Genomic DNA, 27088 nt, shown 5'->3' on the forward strand with positions numbered 1-27088 from the left:
ACAGATGTGTTGCAGTTTTAAGAGCACTGTGTGTTGTTTGTAATTAAAGTGACCCCTTCCACTGCCAACCAATTTTTGATTGATAATGAAAAGTAAACTTAACCTTGAAGTGGAAAATGACTGTACCTCCTCCCCCCCCCCCCCCCCCCAAAAGACACAGACAGACACACACACACACACACACACACACACACACACACACACACACACGACATAAATTTGTCCTTTAACATTGTTAGCAGTAGTTTGCAAAAATCTCCTGAAGTTCTTAACCAAGATGCCTCAAATTTTTACACAATGGATGAACATAGGCTATATGTTTACAATACATATGACACACAAATATGTATACCACAGGGAATCAAATATTTTCTAACTGATTTAATTTATATGAATATAATAGGGAAACATTCCATGCGGGAAAAATATATTTAAAAACAAAGATGATGTGACTTGCCATACGAAAGTGCTGGCAGGTAGATATAAACACAAACAGACACATACATACACACAAAATTCTAGCTTTCGCAACCAATGGTTGCTTCGTCAGGAAAGAGGGAAGGAGAGGGAAAGACGAAAGGATGTGGGTTTTAAGGAGAGGGTAAGGAGTCATTCCAATCCCGGGAGCGGAAAGACTTACCTTAGGGGGAAAAAAGGACAGGTATACACTCGCACACACACACATATCCATCCACGCATATACAGACACAAGCAGACATTTGTAAAGGCAGAGAGTTTGGGCAGAGATGTCAGTCGAGGCGGAAGTAAAGAGGCAAAGATTTTGTTGAAAGACAGGTGAGGTATGAGCAGCGGCAACTTGAAATTAGCGGAGGTTGAGGCCTGGCGGATAACGAGAAGAGAGGACATACTGAAGGGCAAGTTCCCATCTCCGGAGTTCTGACAGGTTGGTGTTAGTGGGAAGTATCCAGATAACCCGGACGGTGTAACACTGTGCCAAGATGTGCTGGCCGTGCACCAAGGCATGTTTAGCCACACACCCTGTGGCCGCAGGGCTATTAGTATGCACATATGGTCTGGTTTAGCGACTAAGCCCACTTTAATTTGTATGGGTTCGTCAATGAGCAAAATTGGCGCATTTGGGATACTGGTCATTGGCATTTTACAATCAAGAAGTCTCTTCACCCTCAACGGGTGTGTGTGGTGTGCGATGTCCCATCATGGAATAATCGGTGCGATATTCCTTGATGGAACGGTGATTACCAAATGGTATGTGAAGGCTATGGAAGAGGATTTCATCCCCAATTATCCAAAGTGACTAATTTCGACAAGATGTGGTTCATGCAAGATGGAGCTTGACCTAATTGAAGCAGGGCTGTGTTCGATGTTCTAGAGGTGCAGTTTGGGGACTGCATTCTGGCTCTGGTGCACCTAGAGGTCACTGGCATGGGCCTCGATTTGCTGCTGTATTCTCCGGACCTGAACACATGAGACTCCTCCTTGTGGGGCTACATTCAAGAAAAGGTGTACAACAACAACCCCAAAAACCATTGCTGGTCTGAAAACAGCCATTCAGGAGGTCATCGACAGCATCAATGTTTCAATACTTCAGTGGGTCATTCAGAATTTTGTCAGCCCCACATCATCAACAGTGATGGTGGGCATATCGAACATGTCATAACCCTAAATCCAAATATGTGTAATGATGTAAACAAGGTGAACAAAGTTTGTGCACACTGTAGTTTGTAATTAATTTCCATTTTTTCATGTAGTTCAATAATTGCATGTATCTTCTATGTTGAAATTTGATGCTTTTGACACAGATAAATGCTCCTGAAGATATATATCTGACAACATAAAGGAGAATGCTTCATATATGAGAGTCTCCCAAATTGCCATAATCAAATCAGATTAACTTTCCCACCCATCCGCCCACCCTCCCAGCACTTCATATCTCTTTCCCTTGCCTCTGTTACTACTTGAAGGAATACGGTTTTTGATGGTTAAGACTTTTCTGCTTGTAAATTCTACTGAAGTCTAGTTTATCACAGTCATTTATTGTTAGGCTATGTCACTACGATCATTACATTGTACGATGTAACAACACTGTTATAATACAGCAAAACTTTCTACGATTTTACAGCCACTGTATATTTTAAATCCAAACAACAGAAAAGACGACACTTCACTAATAAATACACAATATAAGAGAATTGGAACTTACAGTGTTGAACCTGTAGTAGATCAGATGTTTCAAGTCTTTACACATCCTTATTTGTCTCATGAGTTTATATTTATACCTGTACATTCCCGTTAACTGGCCAACATGTGCAAATATGTATTGTATGCCATCCGCCAACTGGAATGCATCAACATTATTTAGACGATACTGAACGTGAGAGTCCACTATCAATTTTGTCAACCTTAGTATTTCTCGGCATAAATGGAATGCTGTAAACAAACAAACACATAAAAAACTTCAAAGGCACAGATGTTTTTACTACCATTAAAAAATATAAGATAGCCAGCTTAACTGCAACATATTACAAAGTAATAAAATGTTAGTTCTGTCTTCATTTCACACACTTACCATTTCCGAATCTGGACTTTTTTCTCTCTTTTGTCGTCAATGTTTTGACAGGTTTGAGATTGAAATTATAATCCAAGTGAAGATAGTTCAGATTTTTTCGGTGGATTAGGAGGTTGAGCATATTATATCCCTGGCGACAAACTTGTAAACCAGCTTCAACCCAATCAAGTGTTGTTGTCTGAAAGAATTTTGTGGACTTGAAGGATCTGAACAGATATCTGAAAAACGAGGTACGGGAACAGAAATACGTTAATCATACAATATTGCTGGCATTTTCACAGTGAAAAGTTGTTTAGTAAAAGTATCAATTTAACTGTTCCATGTCTATAAAGTAAGATTTACACACACACTAATTACTGAAACAAGTACATACAACTGAAACATCTAACCCCATTTAGAAAAACGGTGGAAAGAAAACATATCAACCTTACATTACCATAAAAGTTACATTTTCTATCATTAAATTTCTCATATAACAGGTGTGTTTGTATTCTCTGAATTCTTGCTACAGAAGTACATGCATACTTGCATCTCTGTATATGCTTTTTTGTACACTATGAATTATTTTCAAGTAAATGGAAATAATCAAATGAAAATTCCACAATGAATATACATTCTTTAATTTAATCTATACATTCTCACTCATTCTGTTCCAAGGTATTATTCAAAATGAAATGCACAATTACATGACATATTTGCAACTGTGAATATGGACAACCATCAGCTGTATAACGGAATGACAACAATGAAAATGTGTGTCAGACTGGGACTCGAACCCAGATTTCCCTCTTATCGCATGCATGCATGTTTGAAGGAACATTGTATAATAATTTGGAATAATACAGGAACAACAATATTGTAAAGGCACAATTGTTTCACAGGTGTCCTTTATTTATTCAGTTTCCTTTTTAAACTAAAAACCAAGAACAACTGAATGATAAATCGTATTAAAATATGCTGCTCATCCAGTGGAGCTGTTTAAGGAAGCAATTCAGTTTTGGCTTGATTGTACAAGATAGTGAAACTGAAGCAGCTCAGTTACCAGATGACTGTAAGGCCATTAGACAAAAAAACACATGCGCATATTGGTTTTGGCACATAAACACAAGCTCAGATTGGTTAAGTTCAAAGATGGAAATAAGCTATGTTAATAAAACAAATAAAGATATACAAAATTTCTCTTGGGCCAATTAGAAAAACATCGGAAATGTGAATCTGGATGGCAGGATGTCAACTTTAACCCCAGTCCTCTCAAAGGGAAATCCAGTGTGTTAACAAACTGATTAGGCCAAGCAGTATCTGCAATCATCTGTTTAAAACCACACTACTTCACAAAAAGGCCAATTTTTTTTTCTAATCAGAATTTTCCTCACTTTCGACAATGAGATACATGTGTACAATTTTATAATCAAAATACTACAATTTTTAAAATTACTTATATGTAATCTCACAATTCTTCAAAGCAAACTGAGTTTTATACAACATTTTGCTGCATATTGATGTCCAAGCAATGTAAGACCCTCTCTCTCTCTCTCTCTCTCTCTCTCTCACACACACACACACACACACACACACACACAATTAGCTCTACGATGGATTAACTTCCAATACCCCAAAATATGGTGACTAGATCTTTTCAACAATAAAAGTTTCTCAATAAGATGAGCTGAAAAATCTAAAAACGCTGTTATGAGATTTACGTGATAAAATGAAAGTAATACAGTGGTCGTCACCATTACTAAAAACAAGCTTGTTTCTGTCAAAGGTTAAAAAAAAGGGCTAATGCTAAAATGAAAATGGTTTTTACAGGTAAGGATTACTTGCCTTTTCTTTTGCGGTTTTGGTGGTCGATGCTTCAAAGCATTAAGTACAAAGTATTTCAATAACTTCTGGTAACTGACTCTGACTTTTACTGGTTGTCCTGGTGGGCAATGTTCACGATACCATGATTTAACCAAAGGCACATCAATTGCTCTACGTGTTCTACCTGCAAATTATTTAATAAATTTCAGTGAAACTAGTCTGTAGTTGCTAATAAATATTGTAATTAGTTAATTTAAATTTTAATCCATTAGGGAAAGTAAGTCACAGAACAGTTTTTGACAGCTTCTTGAAACCAGACTAGAAATTAATATTACCTGATCGTATATTAAATGGTCGTGGTGCCCACAAGAGAGCAATACCATTTGCTGTGTTGTCTGTGTACAATGGTGTCTCTTGAAGGAATGGCTGCACTTCTTCCGGTAGTTCAAACTCCTCATCATCATCCGGCAAGGGTTCTGTTGCCTACCACACATTAAATGTAGCTCTTATTAAGAAGCTTATTTCTGAAAAAGCTCTAGACTGCATTAGAATCTAGTGTTATGATGAATATCGAGTTAATAGGTAAGATAAAAGAAACAAGCAGAGGAGGAATGAGTATATATATGCTCATAAAATTATTGAACCAATTGCAATTTAGAACTGAATATATTTACTGCACTTAACCAGATATGAGTCTACCTGAATGCAGACAAATAAGCCTGAGGATTTAGAGCAAGCCCCTAAACAAGTACCTCATGCTTAAATGCAATCTTTCTCATCATATCTTGTGTACAGAAAGAGTGGCTTTGACCTGTCACTTTAAAAACAATCACACATTGCCAAAGAGGTGTCAATGTCCAACAAAGGTCCTGAAATGTGATTCTCAACTTCTTACTTATTTTCTCACAATTTTGCATTCACCTTCAACTTATGGTTGACTGGCAATTTTTACTGATAAATAGTTTATTTCATCTCCTTTGTTTCTGGTCCTGAGTCTGAAGAAACAAAAACTTCCTTTCATTTTGTAATCTTATTCTTCTTCTCCCTCCTCCTTTTCTACAGAATTTGTCCCACATTATGGCAGGATCTGCATTTTTGGTTCTGTCGCGATTTTATCTGATCTTGCATCCAATCAGGATGCTGGCCACCTCACACCTTGATATATTCGTGAGGCGTGTCAAAGCCATCACTGTCTACGTGTTCCTAATGGCGGTTTACCATTTACACTCAACTAAAACCATTCTTTGCCACTGTTGTTGCATATATTCTAAGAACATGCTCTTACATTGCACACTGCTTTCTCTCATCTTTCCTATCATTGGTACTACTCCATATAAATCACAAACTTCGCCATTTGTGGCATGACTGTGCAGTATTGATATAGATGTCCACTTGAGCATTTATATTTCCATGGCGGCCGTTGTTAAAGGCCATCATTCAGTACCATACAATGGAACTAAACAGATTACGGATCTGTATACCTTTGACTTGAGCCTGTCTGGAATCTTCCTGTCACAGAGTACAGAGGTCACAGAACACCACTTGAACCACAAGCTACTCCGGCAGTAAGAGGTTTCTCCACAGAGATTTCCATCAGCAGCAATTGTGGAGCCTATGTACTTACAAAGTCCTTGCTGTTGGGAGGTCAGCACCACTAATTCTGATGGTATCCAAGTAATTTAGATCTGTGATGTGATACTGTACATAAAGAAAATACAGTAACAAATCTACTTCAACATGCTGATCATTCCAAGCTTTCACTTGACAGGCCAGTCCTGTGTTTACAGGACAACAGCACATCACCAGCTTACAGTAACATCCAAGGTGCAGTTTCCTGTTGATATCTTGCGACTGTATCCACAACTATGATGAAAAGGCGGCAAAAGAGCAGGTCCCTAAGATACTCCTACCGAAACAGAAAAATCGCCTAATAATCCAGCAGCTTAATGTACGTGGCTCTTGGGATCATGGCAGAAATGTCTGATTACCCTATTAGTCAGATCCTTTTATCAGTGATGCATTCAAAGAACTTCACTGTGAGTGATAGAAGCCGTACTGGGTGATAGTTGCTGCATTCAGCTAGGCTATCCTTCTGCTTACAACTTGGAACTGCTTGATTACATGTCGGATCAGCTGCAATTGTTCCCTCTTTGACAATTTTGTTGGCGAAATCTGATAACCATTAAGCCAAATACCAAGGCAAATTTTCCGAAATACTGCCACCACTGCTTCGTTGTTTTCTTCCTACTGAACGCAAGTTTGTCTTCATCATCACTGATTCCACAAAATTTCTCTCTGTCTGCTGCCAACACTGCTTCGCAAGTCTGTAGATTTCTTACTCTCTAGTTGATGTTTCCAAGTTTATCACGAACTTTGTTGAAGTGGCCTAATTTTGCTGTCACAAATGTTTTCTTTGCTACACTCCTAATTTCCCAGTAATCCTTCCAATTTCATCTGTATTTAAAGAAAGAAACTTTTGATATTGCTACCTTTTAAAACACACAGCTTTGTTCACCTATAAGCCCATGGTCCTGTCCGGCAATCAATTTTATGTCAACTGGGTTTTGTAGTGCCTAATTTCTCATGAGATTGTGCTATGACACATTCTTTCAGGACATCCCATGTTGATTCTACAACAGTAAGACGTTAAAGTATGATGCCTAAAATCAGCTGCGGCTACATATTACATAACAAATTATCAGGACACATTTTGAACATTTCACACATGAATAATAATGGTCAACATTTCTGGAACTGTTAATGTCAAGTTACTTTTTTGAACATGTAGGTTGTAGTCTTAAGGCTTCGACTTGCAAATGCCACTTAGCTCTATGTAGTAGGGGCGCGGGAGCAAAGTTTCTATAGAGTACAGCCGTTACGAGCCTAATGGTGTCCTTACCAACTCCCACACGACTCTGCTGCTTACAGCAATATGAATGAAAAGAGTGGCTGAAACTTCGCTATTAAGTATGTCTCTGTATATTATGCTTTAACATGTAATTAACTGATGTTTAGTATTAATGTTTTGATACTGTTGTAAATAGTTTTTTTTTTGTTTCTGGTATAGGCAAATCCATCTGCTCTAGAAATGAGCTTGTAAATGTCTCTCAGTGTACTAAAATGGAGTCCAGCTATAAAGGTGGGTCAAGGTCAGATACACAGAAGCATGCGGAAATGTACGTGACTCTCAGCCAATCGAGCATCAGCGACATTCTTGCCTTCGTTCTGCACGTAGCAATCTGTGTTCTTAAAGCATGCGGCTTATTTCAGTCATAGCGTTCCATGCTGAGTGATTATTTTGCCCTCATACTGTTCATTATGAATGATGGTAAGAAATTATACCATGTGTTGCACAAATGACAAGAGGAAGAATATTTCGTGTGTATCAATATTTCGAAAGACAGTTTTCCACTAAATCCACTCTGGTACAAGGCACTTGGTGCACTGTTACCAAATGCCAGGAGCAGACAGCTGAAGCCTATGCTATTAGTTTGGGGGTCATTCAGACGGCAGTCACGAAGCTGTATTTAGAATTGCAGATGTTGAGAGACTTACACTCAAGGCAATAGACAGCATCTCAATATCTGCATGGGCAGCTTGCATGGGGTATGCAGAAAAACTGCAGCATGAAGATTACAGCAGAGAAATTGGCAGGGACACAACTATAGAACCCTACCTTATAAATCTTGCTGAAAACAGGCCATTTATGTTGAACAGTGAAGACTTCTTACAGTGAAGTATTAATTACTGCTACTAATTAATTTTTTAGTATGACTGTGTCTGCAACTGCATTAAAAATTAGTAATACCTTAAGTATTCATCTTTGGCCTCATAACAATGCAGTTTTTTTTTCATACAACATATTTCATTCAATTAAATATATATATTGTAGCACTGTAGCAGGTTTCAATGAATGAAAATTAACTTTTAGTAACCCATTAAGCAATCTATTTCTGATGTCGTTGTTGTTGTTGTTGTTGTGGTCCTCAGTCCAGAGACTGGTTTGATGCAGCTCTCCATGCTACTCTATCTTGTGCAAAGCATCATCATCTCCCAGTACATCCTTCTGAATCTGTTTAGTGTATTCATCTCTTGGTCTCTCTCTACGGTTTTTACCCTCCACCCTTCCCTCCAATACTAAATTGGTGATCCCTTGATGTCTCAGAATATGCCCTACCAACCAATCCCTTCTTCTAGTCAAGTTGAGCCACAAACTCCTCTTCTCTCCAACTCTATTCAATACCTCCTCATTAGTTATGCGATTTACACATCTAATCTTCAGCATTCTTCTGTAACACCACATTTCGAAAGCTTCTATTCTCTTCTTGTCTAAACTATTTACCATAAACGTTTCACTTCCATACAAGGCTACACTCCATACAAAAACTTTCAGGAACGACTTCCTGACACTTAAATCTATACTCGATGTTAACAAAGTTCTCTTCTTCAGAAACGCTTTCCTTGCCATTGCCAGTCTACATTTTATATCCTCTCTACTTCGACCATCATCAGTTATTTTGCTCCCCAAATAACAAAACTCATTTACTACTTTAAGCGTCTCATTTCCTAATCTAATACCCTCAGCATCACCCAACTTAATTCGACTACATTCCATTATTCTCATTTTGCTTTTGTTGATGTTCATCTTATATCCTCCTTTCAAGACACTGTCCATTCCGTTCAGCTGCTCTTCCATGTCCTTTGCTGTCTCTGACAGAATTACAATGTCATCGGCGAACATCAAAGCTTTTACTTCTTCTCCATGGATTTTTAATTCCTACTCCCAATTTTTCTTTTGTTTCCTTCACTGCTTGCTCAATATACAGATTAAATAACATTGGGGATAGGCTACAACCCTGTCTCACTCCCATCCCAGCCACTGCTTCCCTTTCATGCCCCTCGACTCTTATAACTGCCATCTGGTTTCTGTACAAATTGTAAATAGCCTTTCGCTCCCTGTATTTTACCCCTGCCACCTTCAGAATTTGAAAGAGAGTATTCCAGTCAACATTGTCAAAAGCTTTCTCTAAGTCTACAAATGCTAGAAATGTAGGTTTGCCTTTCCTTAATCCATTTTCTAAGATAAGTCATAGGGTCAGTATTGCTTCACATGTTCCAACATTTCTACGGAATGCAAACTGATCTTCGCCGAGGTCAGCCTCTGCAAGTTTTTCCATTCGTCTGTAATGAATTTGTGTTAGTATTTTGCAGCCGTGGCGTATTAAACTGATAGTTCGGTAATTTTCACATCTGTCAACACCTGCTTTCTTTGGGATTGGAATTATTATATTCTTCTTGAAGTCTGAGTGTATTTCGCCAGTCTCATACATCTTGCTCACTAGATGGTAGAGTTTTGTGAGGCCTGGCTCTCCCAAGGCTGTCAGTATTTCTAATGGAATGTTGTCTATTCCCGGGGCCTTGTTGCGACTTGGGTCTTTCAGTGCTCTGACAAACTCTTCACGTAGTATCATATCTCCTATTTCATCTTCACCTACATTCTCTTGCATTTCTATAATATTGTGCCCAAGAACATCGCCCCTCTATAGACCCTCTACATACTTCTTCCACCTTTCTGCTTTCCCTTCTTTGCTTATAACTGGGTTTCCATCTGAGATCTTGAAATTCATGCAAGTGCTTCTCTTTTCTCCAAAGGTCTCTCTAATTTTCCTGTAGGCAGTATCTATCTTACCCCTATTGGTATGCGTCTCTACATCCTTACATTTGTCCACTAGCCATCCCAGCTTAGCCATTTTGCACTTCCTGTCGATCTCATTTTTGAGATGTTTGTATTCCTTTTTGCCTGCTTCATTACTGCATTTTTATATTTTCTCCATTCATCAATTACATTCAATATTTCTTCTGTTACCCAAGGATTTCTACTAGCCCTCGTCTTTTTACCTACTTGATCCTCTGCTGCCTTCACTATTTCATTCCTCAAAGCTACCCATAAGTTATGCTCAGTGCAAAATTCTACCAGGCGGCTTCCTCTTTCATTCCTTAATCCCATTCCATATTCACCTACTACATTTCCCTCTCTCCCTTTTCCTACTATCGAGTTCCAGTCACCCATGACAATTAAATTTTCGTCTCCCTTCACTATTTGAATAATTTCTTTTATCTCATCATACATTTCATCAATCTCTTCGTCATCTGTGGAGCTAGTTGGCATATAAACTTGTACTAATTTGGTAGGCGTGGGCTTCGTATCTATCTTGGTCACAATAATGCATTCACTATGCTGTTTGTAGTAGCTTACCCGCATTCCTATTTTCCTATTCATTATTAAACCTACTCCTGAATTACACCTATTTGATTTTGTGTTTATAACCCTGTATTCACCAGACCCAAAGTCTTGTTCCTCCTGCCACCGACTTCACTAATTCCCACTATATCGAACTTTAACCTATCCATTTCCCTTTTTAAATTTTCTAACCTACCTGCCCACTTCAGGGATCTGAAATTCCACACTCCGATCCGTAGAACGCCAGTTTTCTTTCTCCTGATAACGACGTCCTCCTGAGTAGTACCCGCCCAGAGATCCGAATGGGGGACTATTTTACCTCCGGAATATTTTATCCAAGAGGACGCTATCATCATTTAACCATACAGTAAAGCTGCATGCCCTCGGGAAAAATTACGGCCGTAGTTTCCCTTTGCTCTCAGCCGTTCGCAGTACCAGCACAGCAAGGCCGTTTTGGTTAGTGTTACAAGGCCAGATCAGTCAATCAGCCAGACTGCTGCCCCTGCAACTACTGAAAAGGCTGCTGCCCTTCTTCAGAACCACACATTTGTCTGGCCTCTCAACAGATACCCCTCCGATGTGGTTGCACCTACGGTATGGCTATCTGTATCGCTGAGGCACGCAAGCCTCCCCACCAACAGCAAGGTCCATTGTTCATAAGATTACATATTTTAAGCTTATAACATATCTTAAATATATTCCACCACTGGCGATGCCTGATGTAATCAATGTTAAAATTAGTTTTAGTAATTACTACCAACGAAACTGTGTGTGTGTGTGTGTGTGTGTGTGTGTGTGTGTGTGTGTGTGTCATGGTGAGAGTTTCATGAATGAATGAATGAATGACAGAGGTGTGAAAAATGCCCCATGTCCCATTACTGTTATCACTATGTTTCTTTCTATGAGTGTTTTGTGCCCAAGTTATAGTAACTGTTGTTTTCTCTGCGAATAACAGCAGCATAGTGCAAGGCTAAAATCAACACAATACGAAATCAATGCGCAAAAATTTTACTGAAATGGTCATAGACCATTCTGCAACAGAGTGCGAGTCTGACCACTTTCATCTATAAACAAATGAATTAAGATATGCAAAACGTGCATTAATGGGTGTTAAGAAGCAATTCTTTTGTTACAGTTGCTACTAAACTAAGCGCTTAAATATAGTTGATAACATATTTTACCAACAACGTCCCATTTCCAGTACTTTAGCACAACAAACCATAACAACAACTGCATGTTTTGAAGATATCCTTAATGCTATGTATCACTTAAACTACACATTTCCATAATACCCAAGTATAAATGTGAAACCCAACAAATATGGAATGCTAGCTTAAATCAACATGACAGCTTCTCAGTTTGCTTCTATCAGCCAGTGACAACACAAACCCTTGATGCCATGGTAACATCAAGTTTCACCTCACCAACTGATAAACACAGCAGACTGAACACATGCAAAATATTTAATGCCTTAAGTTTAGAAATGAAAAAATGAAAAACATCAAGCCTGCAGCAAAGCTAACATACACTGAATTAAAGGATCGAACTGTGACAATGGCAGAAAAATGTGCTGCTACCTGTAGATCTTTTATTGAAGCTAACTTTCAGTGTTATTTAATAGTTCATTATAAACTGGAAAGGAGATACTGCACATAAATTTTGGAACAAATGTGATGCTCCCACCCAAAATCTTGGTTGTGGTTACAAACTGACTGTAGCACAGTCTGATGTCTAGGCTGGTTCAAATCGGCAAATGTCGCAGCCTTCCTCAGTACAGAAACCATGAGCCGCACTTAACTGAAATGATGTCATTTTACCAATTCTTTGAGTTGCCGCGATTTAGTCCATGTCAGACCACTGGATTATCTCTTCCTTTGACTTGTAGGTTTGAGGTTTCATTTGCATTTGGACAACGAGTGAATTGTGTAGAACTGTTCATAGTTACATCCGAGACAACTTTTAAGTCACACTGCCGTACAAGAATGAAATCAAACCATCTCATTTTGTTTCCACTGTAATAAGTACAAAGGTGATATATTCACTTCTTGAAGTTTGTATTTGTGGTGACTGTATCCTGTGCATCAGCAGACTTCAATTTTCTCTCCCCATCTGCATTCTTGTGTTCCTTTCACTTTGTGATGATGAATATATTTCAGTGAATTGTATAGAATGGATCTTCATGGGGCAGTAGCATTCAACTCTAGCACCTAATCACACTACAGCACATTACAGACTCAGGTGAGCAAAAAATTTCAGGGCATAGTTTCCACAGAAGTGAACGCATTCCATAGCATTTTTTCTACAACTAACAGCTTCAAATTCACAAAGAACACTGTCACTTATACTTTCTCTGCCAGTGTACCATTTTCCTTCAAGATATGTGCATCCTCTGCACCAAAATTAATTATACCATTTCCAATTGACAGTGTAATAAGACAATGATATCCAAATTACCTACTAAAGAAAGGTCAGCTCAAAGAACAGTCAACTGTTTTATCAAATATTCAACAGTAGTTGTCATCAGCAGATAACACTGATTGTCAAAATTGACACACACCTCAACTGCTATCAAATACCAATGCTGGAACATCAAACTACCCACTTTCATATGCTTTATATTTTAAATTCAGTATTAACTGAAATATAACAATATAAAATCAAACAATAATTTTAGATAAACCTTTTTAATAACACTGCCAAGGACGTACATGAATAATGACCAACATACGACTTCACCCTCTACAAACTTGCCCGTAAAATGTTATTAAGACAATCTTGGTTGAAGTACCACTAACAATATACAAATTTCATAAAATTTATGCAGCTCCTGATAAGCCAATAACATTAGACTAGAAAAGAAATATGATGCTACCTGAACTCCCTTACGCCAGTATTACACTCTCAAATTTCTTTGTCAAAGAAGTTCGATGGCATAATAGGGCACTTTGTCCAATCTTGTCTGTCGTCAAATAAATTGATCAAATCTAGGGCCTTGCTGTAGATTTGATCATAAGAGTTGCCTGTCTTCTGTTCATTGCAATGTGACATGTTACCACGTGGAGCACTAGCATCGCTGCAGTGTTCTGTCATCTGTAGTGTGTTTATAAACATGGTCAGTAAATACAATGGTGTGTACCAACAACTACAAAATTAACAGAGATGTATGAAGCTGATAAGGCGCTTTACAATGTGAGTTTCCCCAAACACAAAAATTGATTAAGAAGATTGGAGACCTAACCTAATCTAACCCCCCTCCTCCAGCAAGGAATCTGAGTGTTCCAGTGAGCCTGTCTTCTGCAGATATAGCAGTTCTTAAGTGAGTATTGTGCTCTGTGATATGAGGATACATTTCACTGAGCAAATACTGAAATGTATGCTCATCCATTCTTAAGTAATTTATGTACGACTTGACGTCCTCCACTACATGCTCACGTAACAAGTTTTGTTGAATGCTTTTATCGTCTCGTCGTAAAACCCACGGCTTCACCCAGGCACGTTTCCTTTTTTCCCCCTGCTTCTCTTCCACATGTGCACACAATGCAATTGTGGAACATGCAACTGCTGCAGCTAATAACAAGTTGTTGTCAGCCATCTTGAAGCTTGACAAAAAATATGATGACAGTGTAATACACCTTTTTAGCACCATGTCAAAGATCTTTGTCAAATAAATTTGACGAATCTTTGATTATATCTTTGATCAAATCTTTGACAAAGAAATTTGATAGGGTAATACCGGCTTTAAACTAGTACACTTACCTTCATTGAATGTCTATGTGAAATTGGATTAATGAGAGGGTCGAAATAGAATGCTGGTAGATCAGGATCTTCAGTTTTAATGTACACAACATTAGGTGTATGATACCTGCACAGAGATTAAAAAATAGTAATTAAAAAAGGAATATTCATGACAACTACAGAAAGAATCTCCTAAGAATTGTATGTATGTGACCTCAGCGATTACTCAATTCCTCCAAACAGTAATCAATAACAGTCACAATTATTCTACCACACTGCTAGTACAGACATATATTGCTTACATATGCCTCTAAAACTTGTGTGGGAACATACCCATCAAATCGATTTTCATAATGAGCATCACCAACCTTTCTTTGTAAGGACTATAATGTTTGACAAAACTGTCTTGTACATCCTTCTAATATCCATAACCACAGGGCTCATCACAGAAGCAGATCAACCAACCTCCCTCTCCCACGGAAATTTATGTACATTTCACAAGAAAAATTTATATTAAAAAAACAATAGTTGTGGACACATGAGTAAATACCACCACAAACATATATTTAACATCATAAGGTGACAGAAATTATATGAAAAAAAAAGAATACTGAACATATACAGATATCTCAAAATCAAGTAAACAAATGCTCAGTTCCTAGTGCTGTGAAAACAAAATTTTGTGTGGCAATAAGGAGACAACGAACAGCTGTAAAACAAGAGAAAGAATAAATGGAGACCAGCATCTACATAATTTGTAAGTAGAAACATACGCTATCCCTACATCATAGATAAGCAGAAAGTGCCAGAACTGTTCATAACATCAATAAATTTAGCCCAAAATATAAGTTAAAATAGTTTAAACACGAATATGTACATATTCCATGCCACCAAAGATGCATTGCAAATAACAAGGGTTAAATACATATGGCAAGAAAAAAATTTGTTTTATACTGTTGTAAGAAGATAGCCCTAAATTAATAATCGTCAACAACATATGTAACATTTCAAATTTACACCATTTACTGAATGAAATGTTTGCTTTCTTCTGTAAACATACTGCAAGTGAACACCCTTAATTTAAGAATGTACAGAAGTCAAGAATTCTATCATTTTTTATGTAGTTGAGACATTACGAAACACTAAGTAAGCACTTGCAATTGGTATGACAAATGATATAATTTTGCTGCAGCTATTAATTTTTAGCTGGGCACTCAATTCAGGTTGAATATCAAGACAACACAAAGGAATTACCATTTGCAGATAATTTGCGATCAGCCACAGAATGGTATCACAGAACCTTATGTCCACGTAACATGGTAAATGTTAACAAAATTTAAAATAACAACTCAATTTGCCAAACACAAAGCAGGTGTAAAAATTAAATTGGGCTGAGGTTAAAAATATGTTGATTGCCATGCCAGCACAGGAGAGCCACCTGCTGTGGCTGCTGCTGGTCACATGACAATGTGTTATATGGCCATGAAAGACAACAACAATAGAGAAGGCACTCTCTAATCTAGTTAACTGAACAATTAAGTAAGAAAATAGAAGATAAATACTATGTGACAGACATGTATTTGTGACATAACAACACTGTCATGACTGGTGACAAAATACTACAAGGAATTTTTAAAAATTTCATAAAAGTAGACCTAGGAAAAAAAAAAATCAAGAGTGCAACAATTTAACTCAGAACAACCTTTCTGAAACTCAGGTTTTATACAACAATACACCAGAAAGCAAAAAATTTTGCATCTATGATACTGCCTATTACAGCTGCAGAATTTCCCATGATCATTTAAAACAATCAATTAGTGACAAACTGAAAAATTCTGACAATGAAAAAGTGTGTGAAGCAAAACTTCTGCATCAGCCATTAATTTTGTATGTGTTAGGTAATGGGAGATAATTATCAGTGTTCTGGATCAAATTAACCATAAGATTAATGAGAATTCAATTAAGAAAACTGCTAAAATTACAAAGAGACAATAGCTGGCCAGTACTTATATCCCAAAAATTTAAATATAGGACACGAAAGACATTTCAAGTAACTGTAAAATAAACTCTTAACATAAATTCTTTACAGCACATGAACAGGAAGCTTATTCCTTCTTTCCAACTGGCATATTTATTTTAGTTTAACGTGACTTCAGTTGCGTGCCACACTAAATTTAAAAATTCAGTATAATGTGGTACTTACCATGACAAGTGAACATAATGTGGCATGTTATTGTAGAGATATGGAAATGCAATCCTGTATTCTGTACGAATGGGTTGTCGAATGATTATTTTATTTATGTCATTGAACTCATTCCAATCCTCGTCACTGTTAGCCATGAAAAACACAATAAACAGTATAAAAATGATGATGATGTACAGTTTCTAAGTTTAATAAACACAAATACATTCTGTGAAAACACACTACAACTTTTACATGTTGATAACAAATACTTACGCTGGATTAGAATCCTTTATTAATGGCTCAAATTTAGGGCCACCAGGAATTGCCATATTTAGAGCCTTTGCAGTAAAAAACGACTTATGATCAAATAAATAAAAAAAGTTTGTATCGACCAAGTCTGTCAGCAGTTGATTAGCCAGGCGATACAATGTTGCCATCTGTGGTAAAGTTAGATTCCAACGCCTGTATGTCGGGCCATTCACATGCCTACCATAGGATAGAAAATAGGGTTCATTAATGGGCGATCTATAAGATGCAAAATAAAACCAATTCCAAAAGTATCCATAATACTTACTTAGTTCCAACCAGAGGCTTGTGATCATAAAACCATTTGTATACAGCAGCATCCTCTTCAATGTCTAACTCAATCTGTATAGCTTCTAATGGCTCAACATCTAGCACATTGTCAGCATAATCTAATGGAGGCTCTTCATCGTCAAACGGAGGAAACCGCATTCTCTTGAAATGTCGACGGTCTCTCTTCTCCCGACGCATCATAATCCACATTGTTCTGATAAAAACAGGTTGATTTGTACACAATGTTGGACATAACACAATTATCATCATACCATCACCATTGAATCAAATTAATGTAGTATTACAGTGTTACAAAGCATGACAACAATACCTGCATATAATTACTACTTACCCCCACTGTGCTATGTACACTGGTTCAATTACCCACGGAATTTCATTTACAAATGTTATGGCTCCTGTTATATGATATAACACTTTCACATCTCTAATCTGCTCCCAGGGCATTGGCATATTTTCTAGTAACTTCATAACTGCATGTGGCATGTATTTCAAAGCTCTGCAATTATATAAAAACAATTAGAGAAATAATTTCCTCATTTAAAATGTACCAATGCACAATATTTAGAGTACCTACCCTAAATACACCCTCTTGTCATGTCTGTACTTGCGGCTACTCATATCGCCATGGTCACGAATTATTTTTCTAATGTGCTCTGGAGGCATATCTTCCTTCTGTGCATCAACAAAACCAAATTTCCGCTTCTCAGAGAACCTTTTTGATTGGAGCTGCTGCCATTTTTGAGCTGTGGCACAATAAAAATGAACACTCAATCAATAACCAATTGATGCATGAACAGGCAAATACGAGAGGCTATCAGAACGTCAGAGAAGGGAAATGTGACTGCATTTGATTTTCCCTGTGCTCTGAAATAAGAGGGGTAAAGGATTGTATAAATAGGCAGTGAAGGAGAAGCCCAAAGAATACTGTCTGGAAAACCTATTAGCCTATTTACTTAAGGCTTACCTGCTCAGAAACATTTAGAATAAAATTATTTATTCAACTAAATTCAAGAAAAGGTAACATTACAGCATTTTTCACTACTGCAGTTCACCCGAGTTGTTTGGTTGACACAAGAGCTTAATAAAAATTCCAGTGAAACCACACTTACAGTTGAATAATTGTGTATTCTGCCAGTTGGTCCCATTGTTCTCACACGATATTTCTACAGCATGACTTGCTGTCTTCTTCAGGTGCTCCCCGAGACTAAGACAGTCTCAGGAAGCACCTAAAGCAGATAGCAAGTCACGCCATCTAAATACTGAGCGAGAATGACATGAACAACCGGTAGACGACCTAAGTATTCAACATGTCAACATATTGCCGAGAAAGCCTGAAGAATTGCACGTAACATATCCACAGCTGTTGTATGTTGCGTGCCAATGTTGGTAAGAACACGTATGATGAACAACAGGAACTGAATGTGATGAATTGTAATTTGGTTATGAAACTTCCTGGCAGATTAAAACTGTGTGCCGGACCGAGACAAACTCGGAACCTTTGCCTTTCGCAGGCAAGTGCTCTACCATCTGAGCTACCCAAGCATGACTCAAGACCCGGCCTCACACCTTTAATTCTGCCAGTACCTCGTCTCCTACCTTCCAAACTTCACAGAAGCTCTCCTGCATACCTAGCAGAACTAAATGAGCCTTGCTCCGGCACACAGTTTTAACCTGCCATGAAGTTTCATATCAGTGCACACTCTGTTGCAGAGTGACAATCTTGTTCTGTAAGTGCAGTTTCACAAGGTGATGCCCCTCCGCAGTTCATAAATGTTTGAAAAATGCTATCATTCACTGCCAAAAAAGCAAGTTACGTCATCATTAGTAAAAATGTACCACATACTGCTCTCCATTTTACATTGTGTCTGGTAAACTTTTAATACAGACAATGCATTTTATATTAGTATTAGCAAATACTGACAAATTAGGAAATTTATATTTTTGACAACATTGTTTTTATATCAAATTGTATGTTGTTCTAATGTTTCATGATACCTGATGACAGTCTGTGGACTAAAACTGGTTGTATAATTAAGAAAAATTTTTATGAGCAGCTTTTGGTGGCAAGTCATAACTTTTTCAAATATGTTTAGGTCTACAGCACCAGTCACAGATTGGTGATCACATCCCCCCCATCCTGACATACTACACACCACAAGACCATAATTAAATTGAGATATGAGAAATTAAGTTTAAATTTATTGTCGTGAAGAACTATGATTATCTGCTTCTTTCTTCCTTCAAGTAATTGAAACCAGGTGTCATTCGTTACTACTATCAGACTTAGTGGAAAGTGCTACAATTATTGTTTGCTGAACAATTAAACAATAGTACTGGTCCTATTAGGTTTTACCAAACAGTCTACAGAAAATTACTAATTCCACATGATTTGTAAAAAATTAAGATTAAACCATGACTGACAGTCTAAAAAAGATAGGAAACTCAATGCTGAAAGATTCAAAAACAAAGCAGATGATCCTGTGATATTCAAATGGATATATATAATAGCATATCAGGGTGATATTTGATCAAAAAACTATCTTATATTAGTGAGAGTACCAGGGACACCAAAAGGTGGTGGGTAGGACTTTGTAGCTCATAACATATATCTTTCTTTATTTTTGGAAAGAAAACACTTTGAAATTTTCAGAATCTAACTATATGCACGAACTAATTTGCAATGTGAATGTAAAATGAGAGTAAACCACAGAAATCTGGTGTGTTCAATACACAGCTCATTGGTACAAAATAAGCTGCATCTTTTGTGAGGCTGGCAGCCATCAGAGCATTACACAGATGTTCAAAAAATTCCAGTAAAAGATCCAACATGGCAATATGATCAGTCAATGTTACTCTTTTCCAAAATACGCACCACACAATGACCAAAATTATAAAATTAGACACCCAATCAGGATTCATACACTAATAAAAAGCAGATGCTATGTATGTATCACCAACAAATGAACAGGTAGAAGAATCAGTAACAGCATCATGATTTAGTCTCCTATCTGCCATACAAAATGTGATGGTTATAATTTCAATGCCCAATTCTCATTGAGGAATCTGCAACTTCCAGCGATCCATAATAGCACACTACTCCAGGGAAGATTTCACACATGAGCAGTAAGTCACCTACTTACAATTTAATCATAATGCAACATTGACACCACATTATTGTTTAATATAATAACAATTCGGAGAACAATTTTAACTGTACACTTTACAATGTTATGACAAGTACATAACACACACTGAAGATTGCATTACTAAGGTACCAAAGCAATTAACAGCAAACATTTACCTTTTTCTTGCAGTTTTTCCTCTGTTATAATTTCAATTTGCTTATGTGGGGGTGGAACCACAGGGGGTGGAGGATGATGGTGAACCTGTGGATGGACTTGTTGTTGAACTGCTGCTGCTGCCTGCATTTGTGCTGCTTGCTGCGCAGCCTGGGCAGCTTGTGCCTGTGCGGCAGCTTGCGCATGAGCATGAGCATGTGCTGCCTGTGCATGGGCATGTGCTGCCTGGGCATGGGCAGCCTGAGCGTGAGCAGCTTGAACATGTGCTGCCTGCACATGAGCTGCCTGGGCCTGTGCAGCAGCTGCTAGCTGAGCATGTGCCGCTTGCTGCTGGGCCATCATCGTGGCCCATGGATGTGGCCCCAAAATATATGGCGGTATTGCCATACTGACTGTAAAATAAAAATTTTACCAGAGCTGCAATTAAAACACACACACACACACACACACACACACACAACTTGCCTTCAATAAGAGTAAATGCACAGTTTTTTCATTCTGTTCATAGGGTGAGTCCATACAAAGTGGACCTATTTAGGAATGATCCAATTTGAAAGAAATTTACATTCCCTACACAATGAAACTATATTAAGTAAAACTTGTGCTCAATGTACAAAAGATCCACGGCTTTCGGCGAGAGTCGGTTTTGGCCAATTTGATGTTGGTTTTTAACAGAAACTAGGCCTAGTAAGTTTGACCACACATTGTTAAATATTAACAGGTTTCTTTATTTTTTTTCAGTTGCAAAAGCAGATTTTTTTGGTATGCAAATTGTCATTGTGCTTTTTTTCCGACCACACATACACTGCAAAATGAGTTTGAAAATATAACTAAGGCTTACACAAATTAGTTATATTCAATGTTCGGTAAATTTTAGATACTTCAGGTTCTGTAATTTTGTATATTTGCTAATATTTCTACTTTATATCCAGTCTTATTACAAACAATAAATTACGACAACGGGAATAATTCTACAATGGGAATATGGTAATGTTCACCTACAGATAACTATAGAAATGCACAATTTCCAATCACAAGGTGCACTTGTACATACTCATTTACAGATACACAATGGCCAATATGCTCCATGTTTAATTGTTGGTGGCAGCTGGTCACTGGGAAGGCTACCACCAAGACAGTATCAGTTCCCAAGGGGACACAGAAACATTTATTGCCACTTTAATAGAATCTAGCTGCCAATAATTACTGCTTTGTTTTGTATACTGCACAGCTTCAGTGTTATTAGCACAAGCCAGCCTAATAATAATAAACCACTTATAACAATCAAACTCCCATGTATAGATTAGATTAGTACTTGTTCCATAGATCATGAATACAAGACTTCGTAATGATGTGGAGCGTGTCAGGTTAATAAAAGGTGTCTATACAAGATATTACATTACACAAAATATTACATGACTTTTTTTTGTGGTGGTTGGCGAAATTACCCACTTACTATATCAAAAAATTCATCTAATGAGTAGAAGGAGTTGCCATTAAGAAATTATTTTAATTTCCTTTTAAATGCTATATGGCTATCTGTCAGACTTTTTGATGTTATTAGGTAAGTGACCAAAGACTTTCGTGGCAGCATAATTTACCCCCTTCTGAGCCAAAGTTAGATTTAACCTTGAGTAGTGAAGATCATCCTTTCTCCTAGTGTTGTAGCCATGTACACTGCTATTACTTTTGCATTCATTCGGATTGTTAATAACAAATTTCATAAGTGAATGTCTGCTTGTGTCTGTATGTGTGGATGGATATGTGTGTGTGTGCGCGAGTGTATACCCATCCTTTTTTCCCCCCCTAAGGTAAGTCTTTCCGCTCCCGGGATTGGAATGACTCCTTACCCTCTCCCTTAAATCCCACTTCCTTTCGTCTTTCCCTCTCCTTCCCTCTTTCCTGATGAGGCAACAGTTTGTTGCGAAAGCTTGAATTTTGTGTGTATGTTTGTGTGTCTATCGACCTGCCAGCGCTTTCGTTCGGTAAGTCACCTCACATATATATAATTTTTCCCACGTGGAATGTTTCCCTCTATTATATATATATATATATATATATATATATATATATATATATATAGAACACTCTTTTACTCAATGATGAGTTACCCCAGAATATGATGCCATACGAAAGCAGAGAATGAAAATAGGCATGGTAAGCTAATTTACTCAGATGTATATTGCCAAAATTTGCTATGACCCTAATAGCATAAGACCGAGCGAGGTGGCGCAGTGGTTAGACACTGGACTCGCATTCGGTAGGACGACGGTTCAACCCCGCGTCCGGCCATCCTGATTTAGGTTTTCCGTGATTTCACTAAATTACTCCAGGCAAATCCCAAGATGGTTCCTTTGAAAGGGCATGGCCGACTTCCTTCACCTTCCTTGCCTAATCCAATGAGACCGATGACCTCGCTGTCTGGTTTCCTTCCCCAAACAACCCAACCCCAACCAACAACTAATAGCATAAGTAGCTGAACTCAAACGTTTCAGCAGATCCTCGGTGCGGTTTTCCAGTTCAATCCCTCATCAATGCATACACCTAGAAATTTTGAATATTCTACCTCAGATACCGATTTCTGATCGAAGTCGGTATTTATCAATTATGTCATTCCATTTACTGTGTGGAACTGTAGGCTCTATATACTGTGTTTTGTCAAAGTTTAATGAGAGCCCATTTTCATAGATCAAATTAATGATTTTCTGAAAAACATCATTTACAATTTCACCAGTTAATTCTTGTTTGTTGGGTGTGATAGCTATACTTGTATCATCGGCAAAATCGTATAACACAGCTTCAAACATCTGATTAGTTTACAAATCATTTAATGTGTTAAATGTTTGACTTTAAGCATGTAAATGAGAAAAAGATTAGAAAATGTTTGAAATTATGATGGGAGTTTGCTGGAAGTCACTCAGTGTTATAATCATCAAACACTACAGAATATAGTCTGGATCAGCTGTGCTCCATTTTACACAAAATCAAGCCTTTCATCAATCTCAATGTTTATGACTACATATCTCCTGAATTGTGTGTCCTACAGTGATACAATTTTGCAAATACATTCAGTGGTATACCTGGATACAGTCTGCAAACCATGTTGTGAATAGAGTTAGTAGTTCAGAAGTAATAAATTAAAATGTCATGACTGATGCCGATATTTTACTGCATGAACAGCAGTAACATAGTAAACGATAAACTTTTTTCCCTTTCAGTTTCTAACTATAATACTTGTCTTGTGTTAAAGATTTTAAGTACTCGCACACTGGAAAAATTCCAGACCTATCAACAAAGGTGACTGAAAATTACACTCTGGCCAGAGACATAACCATTAGCTTCACTTCTGGTTAATTTGCGTCCACAACCAGATTTTCTGCTTTAAAATTCACTGGCTTCGCCAACTCACAACCAAATTGTCACCTTCCAGTATAATCTAGGCCTCTAGCTGTGCTACACATTAGTCTGTTGCCACAACCCTGAGGAGATTGGGGGAAAGGGGGGGGGGCGGAGGGGAGGAATATGTAACTTTATCTTTGGCCATGACCTTATAACACATCCAATAATTTGCGTCCATCAGTTTTGAGTTTGCAAAGCATTGCTGCAATTGTTTTACAAAAACAAATCATGCTAAAAATTACGATAAATGAGCCAGAATGAGATTCACAATGATTTGTCATTCTCCTCACAGGCATCAAATGTTCAACCTACAGAAACTGCGGAACGCATCAAACTCATCATTACCACACCTTCTAAAACGTCAAGAGAGCTAGACACGAGAATCACAGGACAACGTAAGGTTCAAGACTTGTTCAAACACAATGAAATTTGTAGGCAGGGATGCACCAGATAAATGTGAATGGAATGGGAAGAAACCCTAATAACTGTTACAATGAAATGTACCCTCTGCCACACACTTTGCAGAGTATGGCTGTAGATGTAGATAAAGCAAACTTTTAATGATGAGCAAAGGACTGAGTACTCAATCTGGTACCTAGTGCCCACTAAAAAGGAATCACAAGGGCAAGATTAGACTAAGTATAGCTTAGGCATTGAAACGATCATTCTTCCTGCGCCCGATACGTGAATGGAAAGAGACAAAACCCTAATAACTGGTACAATGGGACATACCCTCTGCCATGCACTTCAATTGGTTTGCACAGTATAGGTGTAGATGTAGATTAAGGAAACATTTAATGATCAGCACTGGACTACACCAGTGGTACTCAATCTGGTTCATAGCACCCACTAGTGGGTGTTCCAGCTTTCATGGTGGGTAATAGTTGGTAGGGCTTTTAAAAAAGAATTTGCATGTTTTCACAAAATTTTGATGAAGTACATGACAATTTGTTATTAGTATTATTATGTGCTTTAGCTCGCTGTAACTGTTTTGTAAACTTTAAGAACTTACTTCCCTACCTTGTAAAATCACCATTACTTGAAACGTATGGGCAGAAAGGAAATTTTGCTACAGAGATACAAAAGTGAGTGGTAGATCAAAAAAGTTGTCCACTACTGGACTAGACTGTGACAGTATGCAACCCTACCCCCTGAAAACCTAGTTGGCTTCAATTTGATAGGCCTAATGACAATCTGGATAGGAGTTGAACATGTTTTGGACACAAACTTTTGATGAGATGTTTTCATATTAGGCTAGAATACTCGTAAATATCTGATGCAGTTCAGCAAAACTGGTAAAAATACCGTCAAAAGCATTGACAAGAACCTAACTATAAAATTGCTGTTAAGAAAAGTTGAAATGTTGCAAGTGTTTCCTTCGTTAATTTTGATAGTATTTTGTAGGAAAATTGTGAATAGGAGAGCATTGAGATTTTGACAGGGTATAGAGCACGAAAAGTTGTGCACCTAACCAAAATAACCTCGGCATTACATTACTACTAGTTTTATCGTAAGCCCTCTAATTTCTCCAACACTGACGGAAAGCTCGGTTGACATTTTTGCAGCCCCACCACTGAAAGTGTATCAAAATCTTTAATTTCCTGAATCTTCTGTTCAAATTTGGCATTGTGTAGTTACATCCTGTAAGTAATGCCTGTTTAAAATTTCTTTCAAAGTAGGTCCACTTGGCATAGAACTATTCCATATTAAAAATCTAACAGTTCGTCCGAACAACATTGCACAACACAAACTTCCGCAATAAGACACTAATGTATTTTTTGCAAAATTCGGCTAACACTGTCTGGCAAAATTGTTCCGCACATAACTTCGTGCTATTTTCAATAACACACATTCTTAACATTACAAACACTGGCAACACCAAATTAACTTTCACGTAACAGAGGTCACAAAAAATATTCGTCTTACCTCATACACAAATGTACACTTTAACCGAAACACGAAACAATGTAATCAATGTCAGATTGACGAACACATTACATCAGTTTGACTATTATCCACATCACAACGCCATCTTGTGTTTCAATATGAATACAACGAGAGAATGCTAGCTGCATACATCAATTGCCAACTTAACAACAAAAAATTGGTGATCATTTTCAAGAACACAGCGTGAATAGAAATGTACTTCAGCGATATTGCAATAAACACAGTTCAATAAAGTACTCTATATCAAATATTTCAATACTCTAATGTGACAGTGACAGTAACTTCAGGCGTCTAAAAGCTGACTCTAAAGCCCGGTCCACACGCAACGATCTGTCTGCGCAGACATCGGCGCAAATGTCTGTACATGCAAAAGATCGCTGCAAATGAGGTGTGTTCACACGACACAAACCCCAATCTACTACTCGCCCGCCATCTGTCGGTGTAGAAAAGAAATATCAGTGGCAAGCGACTACGCTCCCCGAAAACGTCAAAATTTAATTCAGTTATTTTGAAAAAAAGAAATGGAGGAAGTTCTGTTGTGGTCTGTGTTCGCAACTTGTGTTGCAAAAAACATTCAGACCAACCGCAGGAAACAGAGAAAGCGGTCAAAATGGTGCAGACAGTGGCTGCTAAAGCGAATGCAGTTTTGTCACGTAAATTTACTGCGAGAGTTGCAGGGCGAACCTGTTTTGTTTTACATAACCTCGTGTTCCATTTCCTCGCACATTGGCACTCCAATTTCATCTTCAATTGTACTCCTGCTTGGTCTTTTAATCTTCCACAAACATGGGTGGTTTCTGTATATTTCAATGAATTCACTTACAAACTCTCGAGAACACTGACGAGTATCAGCCATTTTAATGCCCTGTGCACACAAATACAAACACTAGACTGATCACTAAGAAAGCCAAGTAGATCAAAATACCATAACGTTGGCTGGTATTCTTGATCTACTCCTACACCAGATCTTCTAGATTTCTGAACTTTGGATAACTCTTTTCGGTAAACAGTTCGCTGACAGACTAATTTACTTGACTTGCCTTCATGAACTCATCTTTCAGGAAAGCGTAAACAGCTTCACATGTGTTGGGTATTATTTCACTCAATGCTTGTTTCGATATTGCAGATGAAAATTCCAAATCATTGTAGCTCCTTCCTGTTGCTAGGAATCTTAATGTTACTGCCAGGCGTTCATGAGAAGAAATTTCCCTTCTCATACAAGTATTTTTCTCATAATATGAGGGGTTACATGCTTTAAGAGATAATTATAAGTTTCGACATCCATCCGCAAATAATTTCGCCAGTTCGCAACGAAATTATTTTTTTATTACCGT

The 27088-nt window shown here is 37.7% G+C and overlaps 1 protein-coding gene across 2 annotated transcripts in view; it reads right to left on the reverse strand.

The window, feature by feature from the left end:
* LOC124792596 (pre-mRNA-processing-splicing factor 8) overlaps nucleotides 1-25851 on the reverse strand; it is a 103646-nt gene extending 77795 nt beyond the window's left edge. For both annotated transcript variants that reach the window (XR_007016577.1, XM_047257953.1), the window contains exons 1-12: nucleotides 25734-25851; nucleotides 20411-20800; nucleotides 17684-17852; nucleotides 17441-17605; nucleotides 17087-17302; nucleotides 16786-16998; nucleotides 16531-16656; nucleotides 14349-14454; nucleotides 4687-4834; nucleotides 4373-4535; nucleotides 2549-2766; nucleotides 2183-2409 (exon numbers count right to left, since the gene is read on the reverse strand). Coding sequence is in view for 1 of the 2 variants with exons in the window: in XM_047257953.1 (XP_047113909.1) it covers nucleotides 2183-2409; nucleotides 2549-2766; nucleotides 4373-4535; nucleotides 4687-4834; nucleotides 14349-14454; nucleotides 16531-16656; nucleotides 16786-16998; nucleotides 17087-17302; nucleotides 17441-17605; nucleotides 17684-17852; nucleotides 20411-20795 (2136 nt within the window). In the remaining variant the exon portion in view is untranslated. The remainder of the gene's footprint in view (nucleotides 1-2182; nucleotides 2410-2548; nucleotides 2767-4372; nucleotides 4536-4686; nucleotides 4835-14348; nucleotides 14455-16530; nucleotides 16657-16785; nucleotides 16999-17086; nucleotides 17303-17440; nucleotides 17606-17683; nucleotides 17853-20410; nucleotides 20801-25733) is intronic.
* Between the last annotated feature and the right edge of the window lie 1237 nt (nucleotides 25852-27088).

The sequence above is a fragment of the Schistocerca piceifrons genome, chromosome 1 (assembly GCF_021461385.2).
Source record: "Schistocerca piceifrons isolate TAMUIC-IGC-003096 chromosome 1, iqSchPice1.1, whole genome shotgun sequence".
Taxonomy (NCBI): Eukaryota; Metazoa; Arthropoda; class Insecta; order Orthoptera; family Acrididae; genus Schistocerca; species Schistocerca piceifrons.